General features: G+C 42.8%; 1 protein-coding gene across 1 annotated transcript in view; it reads right to left on the bottom strand.

Moving 5' to 3' along the window:
• Positions 1-12962, bottom strand: part of LOC124776356 (Y+L amino acid transporter 2) — a 319720-nt gene extending 306758 nt beyond the window's left edge. The window contains exon 1 of the mRNA XM_047251307.1: positions 12314-12962. Coding sequence (XP_047107263.1) covers positions 12314-12653 — 340 coding nt within the window. The 5' untranslated portion in view covers positions 12654-12962. The remainder of the gene's footprint in view (positions 1-12313) is intronic.
• Positions 12963-16507: the final 3545 nt, after the last annotated feature.

Below are 16507 nucleotides of genomic sequence, written 5' to 3'. Positions count from 1 at the left end.
GCGCAGTTCCGGACTGAAGCGCCTAGAACCGCTGGGCCACAACGGCCGGCACACACGTTGGTCTATAGGTTATTCATACGATTTTTGAACGCATCCCTGTTGGCTTTTGAACATTTTTGAAGACAGTCTAAGTTGAACGAATCATAATTTGATTTCTTAATGCATGCGTAAGGAACGTGATGTCCCTACCAGGGGCATTCCCGCCGCATCTAGAAATAAGAAGCTTTTGCGGAGACAAGAGGGGGCGGAGCTACACGAGTTGAGGCAAATAAACCCGAACGGGTGAATGCCGATCACTGCTTGCTTATGTGGTTGACTGGGTATGCAAATGATAAGCGTTATTGTAGACTAATTACTAGCGAAATCCATAGATTCAGACTAGCAGAGTGGAAATAAATGATTAACGGGAATAACAGGTAAGAAAGATTACGTATTATCTTCTCGGTGTATGAATTTTGACAAAAAAATTTTGCCAGATAGCTAGACTACTAAGGGCCAATTGTACAGTCTCCGGTTAGCAGCCGCTTAAATTCTATGCTCAGAATAGCGCGGAAAACGCGTTGTACCAACACACAATAGCGCCTAACCGGAGGATAAACACGGGATAACTAAACCGGTGTTTCTGGCAGGGTAAGTGAAGTTAACCGGAGAAAGTTTTGACAATGGTAGGAATAGTTACCGAATTGGTTATGACGAAATTGTTTGTTAGAACGAAGAAGGAGAAGAAATGGGGACATCACACCAATTATATGGAAGAATATGATGATTCCAAATCTGTAAAAATTTCTTACCACTACTACTACTACTACTACTACTTTTCGATTCATGTTCGAGAAACTGGAGCATATGAATGAAACTTTTTGCTTGTAGCAGGCCTAATAGCCATTTGATATTGGTACTTCGTGAATTATATTCTGTCGCGTTATTAATGTAAATGAGGTACATAAAAAAATGACCATTTGTGAAAAAAAAAACAGTCTCGCTTATTTGGCGTTTGTTACAATTGCTGCAATATTAGAAAGACCTATTTCGTTTTATCTAGCAGACAGTGACAAAATAGACGCAATCAAATTGAGAAACCACGCAAGTGTTGGGTACTATTCGTATTAGTAGCTTTTTCAATATTAGACAGCGACATTTTGATTTTTCGTGTAGCAAAACGCTTGACGAACTATGATGACGTAACAGCTTCTTTCGCAGAAAGGAAAGCACGCCGTGTAAGGCTGTAGCAAGATTAGAGAAAGAAAAAACAGTCTAGGACCTAAGAATTGAAGAAATGTGTACTGCCTTGCTTGTCTCTTGTCCTTTCTGGTTTTCTGTTTCGCCGGCCGATGTGACCGATTGGTTCTAGGCGCTTCAGGCTGGAACTGCGCGACCGCTACGGCCGCAGGTTCGAATCCTGCCTCGGGCATGGATGTGTGTGACGTCCTTAGGTTAGTTAGGTTTAAGTGGTTCTAAGTTCTAGGGGAATGATGACCTCAGATGTTGACTCCCATAGTTCTCAGAGCCATGTGAACCATTTTATATTTCCTGTATTTAATTTTATGTCACGCAAAAGAGAATGTTATTAGCTAATAGGCACTAACGAGTGCAAATTTTCTGAAGATTTCTTATTCCCGTGGTCACAAATAGTTCCACCCAGTATTAATTGTGAGTGGTTTTTTTAAGAGGGGTACCAAACCGGGCGACTGGGGGCAGGAGACGCACTGCAGGACATGTTAATTTCCACTCATCATCATAATTTTCTTTGAGCCTTTGTTCCATTTGAAAGCGCGGTCGGCTCTGTTACTATGGATTTGGATAATGTTAATGTCAGAGGGTGACCGGATGCCCTCCCTGCCGCCACCCCGAACCCCCTGGGACGAAATCAGTGTACCCCAGCTGTCTGCGTCTAGTGTAATCCATTAAATAGTACGAACGTGTTCAAATGTCTGCAAGTCGTGTAACTGAGGCAGAACATGGGGACCAGCCTGGTATTCACCTAGCGGAATATGGAAAACTGCCTAAAAAACACATCCAGGCTGGCCGGCACACCGGCCCTCGTCGTCAATCTGCCGGGCGGATTTGATCCGGGGCCGGCGCGCCTACCCGAGTCCAGGAAGCAGCTCAGTAATGCCCTCGGCTAACCTGGCGGGTACATGTTAATTTTCACTATCCTGAATATAGGTTTTATGGCTCCCATTATAAAATATACACGTTTGAATTCCACAGAGCGAATTTTCAGAAAGATATGCGCTACAAAATGAACAAATTTTTCAAAAATAGATTTGTTAAAATTTTTTATGTCCTATCTCAAAAGCTCGAGGGAAAGGAGGGTGCTCATTTGTAGTGTCCAAAACGATAAATCGTTTTAGTAAACTATACGATACATTGGTATCTCCTATGCTAGTTGTTCGACTTGTGGTTTGTTACTTATTATTATCAAATCAAATGTTCAAATGTGTGTGAAATCTTATAGGACTTAACTGCTAAGGTCATCAGTCCCTAAGCTTACACACTACTTAACCTAAATTATCCTAAGGACAAACACACACACCCATGCCCGAGGGAAGACTCTAACCTCCGCCGGGATCAGCCGATTATCAAATCACACATGAAGTATACATATAGGTATCAAATGCTTTTCTGAATTTTGCTTGTACCCAAACGCTGATAATCCACGAGTACTGTGAAGACATCGAAATTTCTTTATACATTCCGATCTTCTGGAAATTTTCTTTATTATATTGTTGATTATTGAAACATTTGTAAAACACAATCACAAAACAATGCATAAACTATATGAAATTTTTTGTTTTTGTTAAACTGTTATCTTTGAAACTGCTGAAATGACTTTAATGTAAGCTCTTTCGTGCAAAGTTTTTTGCAGGAATTGGAAGTTAGAAATCGTGTCGCTTGCCGAGACGTGCTTAGTAAGTACTATAATATGAAAGGAATGAATAAAAATGTGGGAGACTCAAACCAGTGGCCTATGAAATTTCATTTAATAAATATGTATGAAATTAATCGGTACCTTGAAAAATTTTTCTCAAGCAGGAGTCACCCAGACTACCGCGGCAACAACGAAAATGATTACTGGTGGGTAATCATCACGAGATAAGTAGAAGCAGTGTTAATTTATCATAACTTCGATTTCAGTATACAGCTCATCTAAGTTTTCCTCTCACTTCTTCTCAAGGGCCGGCCGATGTGACGGAGCGGTTCTAGGCGCTTCAGTCCGGAACCTCGCGACCGCTGTGGTCGCAGGTTCGAATCCTGCCTCGGGCATGGATGTGTGTGATGTCCTTAGGTTAGTTAGGTTTAAGTAGTTCTAAATCTAGGAGACTGATGACCTCAGATGTTAAGTCCCGTAGTGCTCAGAGCCATTTGAAACATTTACTTATCAAGGTGTGAGAAAATGTACTGCAAACGAAGTAAGAAAATAAAAGGGAGCCTAGGAGATGTAGATTTGATTTATTTGCTTCGTTACTTTTGTGATATTTTCTTAATTTATGGGGACAAATACAATGTGCATATAAGGAAAAAGTGGATGACGAATGTTCTGTTCACAATACGTTCAAGCGAGATGTGAAAGCGTACACCGAGTTTGCACTTCAGTCAGTGTCCTGGAATTCTTTTTTAGAACACTTACAAGAACAGTTACAACTGTGGTCACTCCCATAAACGTTTTCTGTTTAACAGCTTCTTCAAAACACACAAAAGAAAGGAACTTCAGGATTTAACACTACGTCGGCGACGACGTCATTCGACACGCATCTCAAACTCGGATTGGGGAAGGAGGTCGGTCGTTTCCTTTTCATTCCTCAATTTGTAAGACCGGTCGCGAATGCGAGTCTCTGCCACTGAGCCGCCTCGCTCGGTTTTATATTAAACAGTGAGAACTGAAAGACAAATCTGTTGTGAAACAAATTCCGTCTAAGGAAGCCTCATCTTGAGACCGTATCCTACAGAAGTCCGGCGCTATTCCAACTGAATAGTGACTTGTAATTGGTTACACACGTACCAGCCCACTTGACAAGTACGCGTGGGCCTGCGTGCTTGCGCAAGCATATTGATTCCCGCGCCTCCGCAAGGCTCAAGCGTGCTTGTACAACCATGCGTTTGTACACTGAAGCGCCAAAGAAACCGGTATAGGCATGCGTATTCAAATTCAGAGATATGTAAACAGGCAGAATACGGCGCTGCGGTCGGCAACGCCTATATAAGACAACAAGTGTATGGCGCAGTTGTTAGATCGGTTACTGCCGCTAGAATGGCAGGTTATCAAGATTTAAGTGAGTTTGAACGTGGTGTTATAGTCGGCGCACGAGCGATAGGGCACAGCATCTCCGAGGTAGCGATGAACTGGGGATTTTCCCATACAAACATTTCACGAGTGTACTGTGAATATCAGGAATCCGGTCAAACATCAATGTCCGATATCGCTGCGGCCGGAAAAAGATCCTGCATGAACGGGACCAACGATGACTGGAGAGAATTGTTCAACGTGACAGAGGTGCAACCCTTCTGCAAATTGCTGCAGATTTCAATGCTGGGCCATCAACTAGTATCAAAGTGCGAACCATTCAACGAAACATCATCGATATGAGCTTTCTGAGCCGAAGGCCCACTCGTGTAACCTTGGTGACTGCACCTGGGATTGTCAACACCGACATTGGACCGTTGATGACTGGAAACATGGTGCCTGGTCGGAAGAGCGGATGGTCGTCTACGAATATGGAAACAGGTTCATGAATCCATGGACGCTACATGCTAGCAGGGAACTGTTCAAGATGGTGGAGGCCCTTTAATGGTATGGGGACTGTGCAGAGTGATACGTCTAGACGCGACTCTGACAGGTGACACGTACGTAAGCAACCTGTCTGATCGCCTGCATCCATTCACATCCACTGTGCATTCCAAAGGACTTGGACAATTCCAGCACGACAATGCTATACAACACACGTCCAGAATTGCTACAGAGGGGCTCCAGGAACACTCTTCTGAGTTTAAAGACTTCCGCTGGCCACCAAAGTCCCCAGACATGAACATTATTGAGCATATCTGGGATGCCTTGCAACTTACTGTCCGGAAGAGATCTCCACCTCCTAGTACTCTTACGGATTTATGGACAGTCCTGCAGGATTCATGGTGTCAGCTCCCTCCAACACTACTTCAGACATTAGTCGAGTCCACGCCACGTCCTGTTGCGGCACTTCTGCGTGCTCACGGAGGCCCTGCACGATGTTATGCAGGTGTACCAGTTTCTGTGGCTCTTCAGTGCATATGAGAAAATGTTGAGTGCAGGCGACGATGCGCTGGCTTTGACAGCTCTTTTGCTTGTGATACGAAAAAAACAGAAGAGATAACTTGATCTGTGGAGTAAAGAATGTTTAATGAAGCGGAAACAGAAAGCTGTTTCACAGTATTGTTTCTCTTCTCTGTTTCTCCACGTAATTTTGTATTCATTTACTTGTCCTACAACCTTTAAAAGGACTAAATAAAAAGTAAATCATATCGAACGACTGACGAATGCTTGCACAAGCCTCCCTATTCTTGATGCCTACGCTCCAGCATGCACACGCTTGAATGTTTGCACAAGTGTGCATAGTGGAAATTCAATCAAGCTGCTTGTACAGTCCTAATGTTAGCGCAAACATATAGTACACATGCTCCAGCATGCTTGCGCAAACACGATTGTGCATGCGGGCATGTCAAGCAAGTAATTACCAGTGTAGCCATCTTGAGGCATACCGGTCAAGCTTGAGTACTGAGCAGCTGCTATTCGGTCCTGGAAACTGACGAAATGCCTCTTGACGACAAGGTGTTCTGACGGGAAAAAAAATGGGACGATGACATATTTGCGCTCTATGATTTATAAATCATATAACAGTCGCTGAGTGCACCCACTTTCCTAATGGAAGGTAACCTGCTAAAGATTATGTTCCGTTCGGGATTTTAACAGTCTCTCCGAAATACTATGCCAGTGACAAAGTCTGCGCAACTTCACTATCTCCTGGCAACACCATTTGTTTTGTTGACATTTGGATCATCAAGTTAGAAAATTGGCAGTTGAATATCATAATTGTCGATCTTGCGTATAAAAGGAGTTACATTATCAACATTTCTAAAATTTGATCTAACAGAGCAGCAACGGACGTATTCCGTGAAAGGCAACTTCTGGTTCCACATGTAGTTGAACACATCAGTTGTAGTGATGATGTAGTATAATTTATCCGGAAACAAAATCCACTTGCAGTTTGTTGTCTTTCATTACTTATGATATCCTGATCTAGCTTCCAAGGTGGAGCAGACTTTAAGCTTTGTCAAAACTGTAGTGCTGATGATTTAATTATAAGCAATGCACGGAATTTATTTTTCGCTTGGAGCAGCCAGTGTTTTTCGTACCTACATGTCGCAAAAGTGAAATCGAATGTATCTTACCTCGAATAAGGCACTCCGATACATAATGAATACTATCCATAGCGCCTTTCACCAACCTTTCACGCAAGCTTGTTGTCTCAAGAACATCGAACTTTTGAAGTTCTGCTATATAGTATTAACAACACCATTTGTTTTGTTGACATTTGGATCATCAAGTTAGAAAATTGGCAGTTGAATATCATAATTGTCGATCTTGCGTATAAAAGGAGTTACATTATCAACATTTCTAAAATATCATTTACTGTGCTGCAATGGACCTTGATGCTAATACTCCCAGAGGAGAAATAAAAGTAACCTTCAAAATGATATTTGAATGCAGGACAGCTTTTGAACTGTTATCGGTGGTACACATCTCCATTCTGTGAACTAGATCATCCAGAAGATTAAGAAGCACTTTAGTATGCGCAAAATTTGGATATTGGACATTTGATACCGAAGCACTCAGGCAGCATAGCCAAGTGGAAGGTATGAAAAGAAATTCGTAGTTTTTGTAAAATTTGCCGCCGTAATGCAGCCGAAGAAAACGAAGCGAAACAGGATGAGACTCCAATACCCTAGGACCACAATGGTACACCGCAAAAAAATAAAGAAAAAGAATAAAATCTGAGTTATTGTCCTCAACATAGTTCTACTCTTCCGAACGGATAACGCAAAACAGATTTACGCGAAAACACAGCATTTTAATACAGAGAATATCACTTTTATAGACACACATTTTATTTTGTTCAACTTTCAAAGAGGACACTGCGAAATACGAAGCTTTAGCAACAGCGGCGACCGAGATTCGTGCTGCAAGAAGCGTGCGTGTTCGCAGCGAGAGCAACTGTGAGGCAGTCCCAGGTAGCAGGTATGTCACGCCGCCACATACATAATTCAGACGCCGCGAGTTACGTTGCGCTGACGTACAAGAAGAGGAAGCTGCAACTGCGGTTACGCAGGTCACAAACACTACCGCCAGCAGGGCTCAGCTAAAGCAAATTTCCTTTTTGCTTACACCTTTCCGTCGAAGAATAATGCTATTCTGCAAACAATAAATACCGCCTTTATTTCAAGGTTTCTTCTGCCGCAAAAACAAAAGAAGCTGCATTTTCTTTCTCAACCATCGCGGTTTTGCTAACAACCACGTAGTTTCGACAGCCCAGCATAGCACATCTTCATGTAGTATTGCTTATCAGTTTGGCTTGAAATCGTTTGTCACAAGTGACAGCCAAATATTTCCAATTTCACTTATTTACCACACACACACACACACACACACACACACACACACACACACACACACACAAGTAGCAGTCTCACAGGTTGGCAACACTCAAGAGTGAGCGAAAACAGATGTAAACATTGTTACTGTGCAGCGTGAGAAACACACACAGCTTTAGTTTAGTTTACAAAAGTGAAGTGTGAATAATGCAGCGCATGAAGTACTGCAGAATGGCAAACACTGCCAAGTGCATATGTGAGTCGAAGTCTTTCGAAGTCAACCGCTGCTAGCAGTAAGGGAAGAAGCAGAATATGTAACGAAACACCGTAAGTAACTTGCAAACGAACTTTATAAACAAAGGGCTGTTTTTAACACAAAACAAAAATGTACAAACTTGTGTATCCAATTTGCAGAATGACCACGGAAGATGCTTTATAAATAAAAGCGAAACGTGTCTGCTCTAATTCTCTTTTTAATTAAATTTCAGTAAGCTCAAGATGGATAACCAATAGTAAAAGTTTCTCACTGCACAATAACACCACTCCAGCGACAAGTCGCATGCAGTTGTTGACCAGCTGCTAACGTGCCACAAGTGCTTTGGTGACTCGATGCTTGCATCGTGATTTAATTTGTAACAATGTAATGAGTGCGAACACGCTTTTTATTTCGTCGAGGAGCTATTATGTAGTTCTGCGTTCAAGTTTTCTCTGAAACTTGCTCACACACAAAAGATGAGTTAAGCGATTTCGGCGGACTAACAGCAATACAACTGGTTCTCCTAAAACAGAACAAACCTTCGTTACACTGAGGTGCGAGTAGGCGTAGAAAACCTCATCGGTTATGTACAGACTTATTAGGAACTGATTTACGGTCTATTTGTGTAACAGGCTAAAAGGCGAAAAAAAAACTGGGAGTTGGTTAAAACATGGGCTACGTCCATTTCTTGATGGCAACATCCCATTACTTGGGTATGACCATTCATTTTATTTCACAACTCAAAACGCTGCCTATTGGTATATTACGAATTCTGGGAAATTGCTATCTGTACAACTATGTTTGGTGTAATATGATCAAACACTTTGATAGTATTTGCACAGTTTTTGATGCGTGACGAACGAGTACCACAAAGTCACAGGGAATAAAATACCAGTCAGTACGAATATTATCATTGTTAATAAATAAATGGGCATTCATCGAAACACCTCTTTAACAGTGCAATGCTGTTGGCCTAGAAATTTTGTTTATCGCCTTGAGGGTGTTTTCTCTTCCCTCCAAAAGATTATCACTTACGTCAGCGTTTGCCTAAAGAATTTTTCAAGTTTCAACAAAATAAATTGTTGCTGAGAGTTGAAACACTACTGTCGAAACGTGTTTCGGTGAAGATGTAAAGACAAGAACCCTTAACACGTGGGTGTTCTGAAATGGTAGTTACTATACAGTAAACAAAGAGATACAATAACAACAATCTAAAAGTAATAACTTCTTAAGCACTAAGCAGAAGAATCTCTGGTGGAAAAATGGGAGTGGATGCAGAGATAATCCATACATTATAAAATCGATGTGTGCATGTGTGTATGTTCCACGTCTCCTTCTAAACTGCTGGGTCGAGTTAAGCTAAACTTAGTACACATATCTTTTACTGTCACGCAACAATCGCTGTGGAGGTAAGAACCACCTACCTATCATAGTTCAGGAGATATGGCGTCATAAACAATGAGATGCGTGAAAAACTGCCACATCAAACATGACGTTTAAATTCATTACTTCTGCGCTACTAACTCTGTTTGCAGCACATTTTACAGGCAATATCCACAAATGCCGTTCCATGTTCCTACAAAATTATATCATTGTATGAAACATAATGAGGAAATATGACGTCAATCATTGAGATGCGTTAAAACTGCGGCATATACATGACGTTTAAGTTTATTAATTTATTACTTCTTTACTAGAAATGTCGCTGAATGTATCTATACAAATATGTAATTGTACAACTAGTTCAAGAGATATGACGTCACAAACACAGATGCGTGAAAAAATGTCGCTTTAACTTGTAACTAGAAATAATGTTTATAATCAGGTCCCGAGTTAAATAAACATTGTATGGAGTACTTGTATTTTGAGTACTATGTTCCTTAATTTGGATACCTGTACATTATGCATAGTTCTTCGTACGAGCGTTAGGTAATTTCAAAGGTATTTTCATGGATACATGGAAACGACTTTTTTTCGATATTACACTACCAACACAGTTCTATTTTTTTGTTTCTAATTGAAAACTGGCAAAATGAATACCCAAGCAATGTCGGGGTTGTCAGCTAGTAACATGCATATTTCACAGACATAGTTAGTTGGAGGAATGCGGCACAGAACACTCTAAGTTTTCTTTTTACTATCTTTAGGGAATTTTTGTTTATACGTCTTTTTTGAGGGTGGTTTTTCTGCCTCCTATAGCTCACTACATACGCCTCTGCATGCTTTAACAATAGCTTAAACAGCATATTCTACAAAACAAAAACCCCACAATAAGTGGGTACTAAGAGTTGGTTATTATACAGTAAACAAAAAAGCACATTAACAACACTCAAGAGAATAAATATGGTGATCGCTCAGTAGAATGTTTGACGTGTATACGCAGACTGCAGCGGCGAATGAAAATTTGTACCAAGGCTGGGATTCCAATCAAGGGCTCCTGCGCAGTAGGCAGATCGCTAACCACTACGCCACCCTCGCACAGTGACTTGTTACAACTGTACAGGCTACCCTAGAACGCCTCCCCTCTCAAAGGAAGATGCAAAGCCACTGTGCCGGCGAGACCCAGGTTCGAATACAGGCCTTAATACAATTTTTCATTTGTCGCTTCTGTCTCCATATACACATCACGGAAGCTGAACAGGTCTCTGGAAACATAATTGCATTTGAGAAGACACTGTGGTGAAAGAATGACAGCTGGTGCAGTGTTTATAGTATCCAAATTGCACAGAGATGTTATTTGGTTGGTGCATAAGTTAGTAGCGTTTTTCACAAGTACGACAGATACACATAACAGATACTTTGGTCATCAATAATATATTCTCATTGGCTATTTACAACAGTCCGGCAACGCTGGGGTAACTTGATTCCCCGACTGTAGAAATTACGTGGTTTTTGGCGAAGAACTCGTGTAGCCATGTTCGGAACACATTTTCATCCTGAAAGAAAATTCCTAGAAACTTGTTCGATAGGGTGTGGAAAAGGTGAAAATTTGCGGGGGTAAGATCCGGTGAATAAGGTGGGTGCGGAGCGGGCACACGTTATCTTAGAGTACCATCACTTCACGCAGTCTTCCCAGTCGTCGTTATTCGACTGCCTCTACAAGACGTCTCAGTTGTTCACCATAAATTTCAGCAGTGATGGTTACACCTCTTCGAAGTAATTCGCAGTACACCATACCGTTGCTGATTTACCATATGCATAAATATCTTCTGTGGATGAGTGCAGCTCTTTGTACAGGGAGTTGCTGCTTTATTTGCTCTCAACAGTTCCTTCCTTTTCCTTATGTTAGCATGAAAATCCGTTTTTCGTCACTAGGAATGGGATAGGATAGGAATGGTCGGTGTTCACGAGCAACTTGATGGCTACCAAGTAGAGATGCACCGATTTCTATTTTTAAAGCATGCAGAGGCGTATGTAGTGAGCTTTTGGAAGGACAAAAACGACCCTTCAAAAAGACGTGTAAACAAAATTCCCCAAAGATAGTGAAAAATGCTGATTTCTATGATTTTGACTTAGAGCAGTGGTTCCCAACAGGTGGTCCGCTGACCCCCAGGGGTCCGCGAGCTATGCCAGAGGGGTGCGCAAGATGCTATTAGAATAAAAAATATTTTAAATATATTTCGTATGATAACAGATTTTTTGTTTTGGCCGCTTCCTGCATGAGCAGTTTTAAGCTCAATATTTTTTCAATAATGAATATGTCAATGTTTTTTCTAAGTATCAAAAATAGAAAACTTATAAAAAGACAATTTGGCTTTTTTAGGTACTTGATACTGTGATATGACAAGGTACCAATCATGCTCGATGAGGGGGTCCTCGAGAAAATTTTGTTGGGAACCCCTGCATGCAGTGCCCAACAACCGGTTTTTGAACCTTTCCTAATGCATGCAAATGTCGAACAAGGGTGGGATCCCATCACATTTGCCAATTCTCGGATATAATGACGTGAACAATTCTGGATTAATGCCTTTACACGACCTTCATCAAACCCTGAAAATCTTCCTGAACGTTGAGGATCACTAATGTCAAAACTATCTTCCTTAAAACGAGAAAACCATTTCCTTGCCGTGTTGTGTCCAAAGGCTTTATCCCAATACACGGAGCAAATGTTACTGCTTGCCTCCGCTGCTCTCACCCCTCTACTGAAGTCAAACAGACGAATATACCCGCAATGTTCCGATTTCTCCATTTGGCATTCCATTTCCTAAGGTCCACAGCACTGCTATCTTCATATGACAAAATGACAATATGTAAACTCAAATAGCAACAGTGAACTACGAATAAAATATGGCAATCGATAAATAAACCCAAACTGTAATAACAATATGCAGAACTTATGCACCGGCCTAATAGTTGGAGAGATATAGCGCAGGAAAAAAAATTATTTTATCTCACGGGGAGTTGGGCTGGTTGTTTAGCAGGGGCACCACTTACCGAGTTCGGCGTAGCACAGGGCTCCGATCATGGAGAGCATGCCCGACAGCACCCACACGATGAGGCCGAGCCCCACGGAACCAGCATACTGCAGCACGCCTTTGGGCGACACGAAGATGCCGGAGCCGATGATGACGCCTACGATCATCGCGACGCCATCGAGCAGCCCCAGCTCCTTCTTGAGCTTGATGGACGGCGTGCTGCCACTCGCGGCCGCGGCGTCGACGTCGTCGCCACCGGGGCCGTTGCCTGTCAACGCGTCTCTGTCCATAACACGCAGTGGAGTCTTTTCGTTCACGATGGCCGATTCCATGATCGATCCTGCCTCTTGCTTTGACATAACGCCCCGCTTCGTTAAGGATCTCACAGATAAATTCCTGTCCCTCTATGGAGGATCTACTTCCGGCAGTAACACTACTCGGTTTGCACACAAAGATTTAGGTGTCAAACTACTCGCTGCAACGTCATGATTGTGGGCAGGGATGATGTCCCGCTGGGGGGCTGGCCGGTTACGCAGAGGACGCGCTGACGCAACAACTGTAGCGACCACGTGGGGCGGCCATGCGGCGTGCGGCTCGGGACTGCCGCAAACTCACTTCCCTCCCGCGCGACACGTACACGCCGACTGGCGCGCCCGCGCCTCCGACAAACTCCTCGCACCGTTTGCTCAGGGGAGGGGGCGGCTCTCTTTGCGTTCCCGCCGTTTCCCTCCCCGCCAGCAGCGCGCGTCCGCTTTCCCACGTCGCGCCGCCAGCCCCCACCATACGGCAAACATAACACAAACGCGCCGGCGGACAGAGCCACCTAGCGGCTGCTTCCTGTACCGCGGAAGTGCCGCAGTTGGCCGCAGAGGGCTTGGGGGGTACGTTCGGTTTCCCAATGATTCTCTCCGACAGCAGCAACCGAGCTGTGTTGGTAATCCCCAACCCCCGCCCACGACCCCCTGCGAAAACACAAACTCCATTTCTCTTTTGCTTTTACGAATGAAAATCTTCAGTCACCAGTCTCGCCACTGATACAAAAGAAAGTACAGTTTGAAACTAGGACAACTAGTATTTGACCATGGTTTTAAGGGAGAAGACCAGCTTCTGACCATGATTTTAAGGGAGACTGAATGGGACATAATCGCAATAAATTACATTTGCGCAATTACGTCACGTTTGTGATACATATATTTTCAAGACAAGCGTTTCATTATCTGCATCTAATGCGATGCATGTAAATGATGTAGTATGAAATTTGAGCATTTGATTTCACCAGACGCTTGTTGTCTTCTTCAACAGTTTAAACACAGAATTGTGCTTCTCGTGGGTTACATTCGCATTATCTGCACAGTATGTCTAAATTAAATAAATTCAGTGAAGACATGATCAGACAGCGAATAGCATTAGCTGTCTCATCAGCCATTTTATGATCAAAATACCTTACAATCAGAGGGAACATCTTCACGTTTTTGTGGTTGGAGCCATTGGTTGCAATACAGAAAAAGTTGCTTGATTTAGCTGGATCTTTCATGACATCAGTGAAATTCTGAACGCTTTTTCGAGCCAAAACCTTTTCTCGGTTAGAACTAGAAGGAAGGTCAGCGTTGGCCGTAATATTGATGGTTTATTGATAGCAAAATCGATTTTCAATCACATAGTGATCATCATCAGTGCTGTGGTGTACAAATCAAACTCATAGGCACTGGTATCAAGGAATTATCAGTAACCAAAGCTAAGAAACGATCACAATAACTCTCGGTTGCTTCTGCCTTTGTTCGACAGCATGACACATAACAATTTTGATGGTTTATTGATAGCAAAATCGATTTTCAATCACATAGTGATCATCATCAGTGCTGTGGTGTACAAATCAAACTCATAGGCACTGGTATCAAGGAATTATCAGTAACCAAAGCTAAGAAACGATCACAATAACTCAATAACTCTCCGTTGCTTCTGCCTTTGTTCGACAGCATGTGCTCGTCCTAACCAAATTAGGGTGATGGGGAAACAACTTCCGAAAATTTATTTCCACAAACCTTACATCTGTAGCTAACACTGTGTTTGAAAGTGAAAAACTATTGCCAGGTCACCTGCATCCTTTTTAATGTCCTTGCTGTCACTAACAAAATATTTGAGACTACCTGAGATGCCTTCCCTTCTCTTTCGTTCCGCTTCCGTACAAGAATTTTAGATGCAGTCGGCATTACCCACATGAGCGATGTTGAAGTTACGCTTAAGTAGCCCACAGTAAGCTTGTGTGCATCATTTCAGAAGAGATAACGTAACGATTGTGTTTAAACATGAATGCCTCTAAAATCCGCTTTCGGTTGTTACTTCCGGCCTTCCTACGGTTCGCGCGGCTTCCCCCGTCGGAGGTTCGACTCCTCCCTCGGGCATGGGTGTGTGTGTGTTGTCCTTAGCGCAAGTTAGTTTAGGTTAGATTAAGTAGTGTGTAAGCCTAGGGACCCATGATCTCAGCAGTTTGGTCCCATAGGAACTTACCAAAAATTTTCATATTTTTTGTTACTATCGTGTCTTATTTGTGCCATAGCTGCTGATCAGTAAGAGGTGAGCGCATCGTTGGTTGTCAGTACCTATTGCGGAACAAGTAAACATTCCCCCTGGCAAGGCACCCCTAGACGCCTTGGTTATGGCACTATTTCTCTGCTCCTACTATTCTCTTGAGCCATATCATTTTCTTTTCGGAGAGGCACGGACAGAAAAAAGGTTGTATGTTGTCAAAAGTATCGGTTACTATACGAAAACGTTTCGAGATCTGTCGGTGAGATAATCTGACCTTTCGGTAGTAACATCGTCGGTCTGGTATTTATAACAGTGATCAATGACGAAATGTGCTCGAGAAAGAGGCAGTCGTTAAGGGAGTCGGGAGGTTTGAAATAATAACTGCTGTAATGCGGGAGATCACGGGACGTACGGGAAAGTTGGTCACCCTATCTGGAATATCATATAGCTCAAGTACAGAACAACCACTGGTTGAAAAAAAGAGGGGGAGCGAGAAACATTACACAACATTGTCCCAGAAATTAATTAAAGTTACTAGCAAGGATTTGGAGAGGATTGTCTTGATTGTCAGCCGCATGCAGGAAATACAAAAGTCCTCTGTCCCATTTGCTGCCTGTCGGAATATCTGGCGGAAAACAAACGCGAGTCATTAATGGGGCACCTAACCGTTCAAGAGAAAAAAAGAAGAAGAAAAAGAAAGCTTTCGTAACAAGTCGTACCCCTCCACCAATTCTGCAGAGACCCACGCAGTAATTACAGGAAAACCAACCAAGTATCACCTTCTCGAAGCCTCTACAGTCCACAACTGTCCAGTTCACTAAATGAGAAACACTAAAATATCTCCCACTAACACTCGATCTAAAGCTAACTGGCAACCACCACCCAACCACACAGCTCGAGTGTGTGCGACCCGTACCAGACAGGACAAACACGGCATATTGAACGAATACATAGAAGGGCAACACGAATCGTCACAGGTTTGTCTGACCTGTGGGACAGGAGGTGTTGAAAAATTTGATCTGGTAGACACATGCAAGTAAGCCGGCCGAAGTAGCCGTGCGGTTAAAGGCACTGCAGTCTGGAACCGCAAGACGGCTACGGTCGCAGGTTCGAATCCTGCCTCGGGCATGGATGTTTGTGATGTCCTTAGGTTAGTTAGGTTTAACTAGTTCTAAGTTCTAGGGGACTAATGACCTCAGCAGTTGAGTTCCATAGTGCTCAGAGCCATTTGAACCAACACATGCAAATAAAAGCCAGCTGTACTGCGAAAGCCTATTCCCAAAGCTTCAAGGAACAGTTTCAAGTTAGAAATCTATGAGTACTCTATAAAGGCTTACGTATCATCGCTACCGCACAGTCCTCTAATGTTGTTGTTGTTGTCTTCAGTCCTGAGACAGGTTTGATGCAGCTCTCCATGCTACTCTGTCCTGTGCAAGCCGCTTCATCTGCCAGAACTTACTGCGACCTACATCCTTCTGAATCTGCTTAGTGTATTCATCTCTTGGTCTCCCTCTACGATTTTTACCCTCCACGCTGCCCACCAATGCTAAATTGGTGATCTCTCGATGTCTCAGAACATGTCCTACCAACCGATCCCTTCTTCTAGTCAAGTTGTGCCACAAACTCCTCTTCTCCCCAATTCTATTCAATACCTCCTCATTAGTTATGTGATCTACCCACCCAA

This window comes from Schistocerca piceifrons, chromosome 2 (genome assembly GCF_021461385.2).
Source record: "Schistocerca piceifrons isolate TAMUIC-IGC-003096 chromosome 2, iqSchPice1.1, whole genome shotgun sequence".
In the NCBI taxonomy this organism is placed as follows: Eukaryota; Metazoa; Arthropoda; class Insecta; order Orthoptera; family Acrididae; genus Schistocerca; species Schistocerca piceifrons.
Note: the sequence above shows the minus strand (reverse complement) of the source record. Positions and strands in the feature narration are given on the sequence as shown.